At 41.9% G+C, this 4,908-nt stretch overlaps 1 protein-coding gene across 1 annotated transcript in view; it reads right to left on the bottom strand.

Moving 5' to 3' along the window:
* Positions 1 to 3,771: 3,771 nt before the first annotated feature.
* The window catches only part of LOC122548281 (hormonally up-regulated neu tumor-associated kinase homolog A-like), a gene marked incomplete at its 3' end in the record, with an annotated part of 30,170 nt that continues 29,033 nt past the window's right edge, over positions 3,772 to 4,908 (bottom strand). The window contains exon 6 of the mRNA XM_043686809.1: positions 3,772 to 3,842. Within this exon, the coding sequence (XP_043542744.1) occupies positions 3,772 to 3,842 (71 nt within the window). The remainder of the gene's footprint in view (positions 3,843 to 4,908) is intronic.

Below are 4,908 nucleotides of genomic sequence, written 5' to 3'. Positions count from 1 at the left end.
TGGGAAATCCGGGCTGACATCACAGTATTGTGAGAATGCTGCACTGTCAGATGTGTTGGCATTTGGATCAGATGTTGAATATATTGATCTTATCTACTGCCTAAGATGAATATAAACGATCACATGCACAATTTTGAAGAAAATTAAGTTTTTTCTGAATACCCCAGCCAATATTTATTCCTCAATGAGCATCATTGAAATAAATGATCTGGTCATCACCACGCTGCACTTTTTTGGGGGATCTTGCAGTGCAATTAAGAAAAAGACTACTACGTTTCCTACATTACGATAGTAATTTCATGTTGAATCTATTCACACATGTTGTAAAGCACTTCAATCCATCCTGAGGTGATGAATGGTGCTATGTAAATGCAAGTTCTTTCTTTCTTACACTTATCATTCAGGGTAGAAATGACAATAACAAACCTTTCTCAACTCACTCTTGAAGCTGCTCTGAGAAGGTGAAAAGGAGCATGATAGTAGCCCAGAGACAACTCCACACTCTGAAACCTCCTCCTGCTTGATGTTTAGAGAAATGTCTAACTTGTTCAGAATTGCCCACCCCCACAACAGCATTGATGCTTTGGTGACTCAATCTGCACCTCACCATCAAACACACGCTGTTACTCCAATGCATGACATAGACTCATAAAGCTGTACAGAAAGGAGACAGACCCTTTGGTCTAACTCGTCCATGCCAACCAGATACCTGAACTTAATCTAGTCCCATTTGCCAGTATTTGGCCCATATCCCTTTAAACCCTTCCTGTTCATATACCAAACCAGATGCCTTTAAATTGCCTTTTAATTGTACCAGCCTCCATCACTTCCTCTGGCAGCTCATTCCATTTGCCTCGCAGGGCCCTGTTAAATCATACCCTTTTAACTTAAACCTATGCCCTCTAGTTTTGGATTCCCCTATCCTGGGGAAAGACTTTTTCTATTTCCCCTATCCATGTCCCTCGTGATTTTATACACCTCTATAAGGTCACTCCCTCAGCTTCCGAAACTCCAGGGAAATAGCCTCTCCCTATAGCTCAAACCCTTCAACCTTGGCAACATCCTTGTAAATCTTTTTTCAGCCTTTTCAACTTTGACAACATCCTTCCAAGAGCAAAGCCACCAAATCTTAAGAGAACTATTTTGTAAAAGGGAAATTTTATATTTTTTTTCTATTCATTCAGGGTGATGCCGACTGGACCACCATTTATAGCCTATCCTTAGTTACTCTTGAGAAATGATGATAAGCTGCCTTCTTGAACTGCTGCAGTGAATGTGCTATAAGTAGACCCATAATTCCATTAGGGAGGGAGTTTCAGAATATTTATCCAATGACACTGAAGGAACAATGACACATTTCAAGGTCAGGATGTTGAGTGGCTCGGAGGTGTTGGTGTTCCCATGTATCTGTACCAATGTCTTTCTAGATGCAAGCAGTTGTGGGATTGAGAAGGTGCTGTCTCAGGAATATTGGTGAAATTCTGCAGTATAACTTGTAGATGGTACACACTGCTGCCACTAGTCATCATTGGGCGAGAGATTGAATGTTCATGGATGTGCTGTCAATTAAATGAGCTGCTTTGTCCTGGGATGCTGTCAAGCTTCTTGAGTGTTGTTGCAACTGCACCCATCCAGACATGTGGGAGAATATTCCAACAGATTCCAGACTTGGGCCTTGCAGATGTTGGATAGGCCTTGGGGAGCAAGGAGGTGAGTTATTCATCACAGTATTTCCAGCCTCTGACCTGCGCTTGGACCCACTGTATTTATACAACCAGTCCATTTTTGTTTCTGATCAATGCTAATCCCCAGAATGTTAATGGTGGGGGATTCAGTGACATTAATGTCATTGAATGTCACGGGGGATGGTTAGATTCTTCTTGTTGGATTCGGTTATTGCCTTGCCCTTGTGTGGCACAAATGTTATTTGTCATTTGTCAGGCTATACCTGAATACTGACCAGGTCTTGTTGCATTTGGACATTGGTTTGGTATCTGTGGAGTTGTGAATGGTATGGAACTGTATAGGAGAACCTTTCACATATTTCTCTCCTTTTAATTCTAATTCTGTTGACTTTCTGTCTTCACTCCTTTAACTTGAAGATTCAGGGAGACAAAAATAAACCTGCTTTATGAAAACAGAAAGCCATTTTACAGTTAGGTCTGCGTCTGCCAATGTTCCTGCTCCAGTGAGATGTTTCAGATGGGAGACGTACGCAATGCCTTATGTGTACGTGCCCCCCTCACAAACAAGTGAAGTCAATGGGACTGAAGTTATTCCAGGTGCTGAGGTCCATCTGAAATGCTATTGAGTGCCCCAAACACCTCCCTTGGGAATCAGGAACCTAGCTCTCTAATGGTGAACCTTTCCCAGGATTTGAGAAGTCGGAAATTCATGAAGGGCAAATATTTTACACAATGAGTGGTTTGCGCGTGGAATGAATTTCCTGAGGAAGTGGTGAATGTGGATATAATTACAATGTTCAAAAGACATTTAGATAAGTACATGAATAGGAAAGGGTTGGAGGGATATGAATTAGGAGAGGGCAGGTGGGACTGGTTTAGGTTGGGATTATGTTCGGCATGGACTGGTGGATTGAAGGACCTGTTTCTGTGCTGTATAACTCTACAACTTGTCTTTAATCCAACCAGCACTATCTGAGGAATGGTGATGGTTGCCATCACCAGTCAGGATCAGTGAAGGACTCAGGCCATAACTAAGTAAGGGCAGAATGGTGGCTGCAGGTTGGGGATGGCGCCAGCAGCATGATGATGGTTATGGAGAGTTTGTACCCCCATTGTTCTCTCCTCCCAGTGCTTGGTCCTGACAATCACAGACTCAGCCTTGGGGCCTACAAGCAAACATGAAAAATGTGTTTTTAGGTTTCCACATGATGACAGTCCCAACCTTTCTCGGTTTAACATCAGTGTCAGCAGGATGAAGTCTCCAAGTATGCATTGGTTGTTCAATTAAATGCCTCAGTTAAAAGTGTGGTGGTAAATCCATCCATTAGTCTTCCCACTCAGACTTACACAGGCTAAAGAGTGGAAAGTGATGGGACCAATATCTGGCACCATCCAACTGATTAAATGCAACCCCATCCTCCTAAACCTCCTGAAAGAGTGGAGAGAAACGAGGTGTACTAAATGTATTGTCACTTTAGTTAAAATTACAGCTGCAGCTGCAGAAGTGAATCATTATATGGTTTAAAATTATCAGCTTTCAAAATTTTCTCTTACACTGTTCCTTGTTTGCAGTCACATTTCTAAAATAAAACAACATTCCTCAAAGATAAAATGGAAAAATCCATAACATATGTCATACATTATGGCCTCTTTTTGTTCAAAAAGGGGCTTTGACAAAGACTATTACTCCATGTCTGGATCCAATCTGCTCTGTTTAACACAATGAGAAACTAAAGTGACATAAATTTAAAACAGACCTCAGACACAGTGGGATCATATTATTTGCAGTCAGCCTTGACGTGACTCATTATGACAGTGCTCCAGTAGGTTCCTCACTGTATCATGTTGTTGAAACTGACAGAATCTGACATACCTCACTTAACATAAAATAAAGCCGATTAGTTGGAGTGAATTTCATAGTTTTGAATATAATTCTGTAGTGCTCTTTCAATATTTAAATTTGGAATTGTTCTGGCATCTTTGTGCTATGGAGCACAAAAGTTTTAATGATTAATGTTTATAACTGATGGTTAATAAACCAACATAGGTTGGATTCAAGGTTTCTCACATTAGGGAATTATCTCACCTGAAAACCAAGTTTTGGTGAAATAATGAACACGGCGAAAACATGTCCTTTGTTTACCATAACCAATAGAACTGTGAAAAGGCAAACAGATTTACAATTTTAGTGGAAATACTAAATATTGGGAATTAGAGTCATAGAGATGTACAGCACAGAAATAGGCCCTTCGGTCCAACCCGTCCATGCCGACTAGATATCCCAACCTAATCTCGTCCCATCTGCCAGCACCCACCCACTCCAAACCCTTCCTATTCATATACGCATCCAGATGCTTTTTAAATGTTGCAATTATACTAGCCTCCACCACTTGCTCTGGCAGCTCATTCCATGCGTGTACCACCCTCTGCACGAAAAAGTTGCCCCTTAGGTCTCTTTTATATCTTTCCCCTCTCACCCTAAACCTATGCCCTCTAGTTCTGGACTCCCCCCACCACAGGGAAGAGACCGTGTCTATTTACTCTATCCATGCCCCTCATGATTTTATAAACCATACCTTTAATAAACCATATAAGGTCACACCTCAGCGTCCAATACTCCAGGGAAAACTGCCCCAGCCTGTTCAGCCTCTCCCTATAGCTCAAATCCTCCAATCCTGGCAACATCCATGTAAATCGTTTCTGAACCCTTTCAAGTTTCATAACATCCTTCTGATAGAAAGGAGACCAGAATTGCACGCAATATTCCAAAAGTGGCCTAACCAATGTCCTGTACAGTCGCAACATGACCTCCCAACTTCTGTACTCAATACTCTGACCAATAAAGGAAAGCATACCAAATACAGGGAGCATGGAGTTAAATGGAAAGATAAGCGGCAAGATATCATATGTGCAGGCAGATTTAAACTTGAGACAGACTGGGAATGCAGCAAAAAGGAAGGACATCTTATGACTTCCAATATCTCTAATGATGTGGGAGCTGGCTGATCCCATTGTGAACGGCAGTGACCACATCTGCAGCAAGTGTTGGTTGCTGGAAGAACTCCGGATCAGAATTGATGATCTGGAATCTGAGCTTCAAACACTGCGGCACATCCGGGAGGGGGAGAGTTACCTGGATGCTTTGTTTCAGGAGGCAGTCACACCTTGGAGATTAAGTAATTCACATTCAGTTAGTGATCAGGGACATCAGAGTGTGACTGTA

The sequence above is a fragment of the Chiloscyllium plagiosum genome, unplaced genomic scaffold (genome assembly GCF_004010195.1).
Source record: "Chiloscyllium plagiosum isolate BGI_BamShark_2017 unplaced genomic scaffold, ASM401019v2 scaf_13012, whole genome shotgun sequence".
Classification (NCBI taxonomy): Eukaryota; Metazoa; Chordata; class Chondrichthyes; order Orectolobiformes; family Hemiscylliidae; genus Chiloscyllium; species Chiloscyllium plagiosum.
This window is presented reverse-complemented; position numbering and strand designations above follow the sequence as displayed.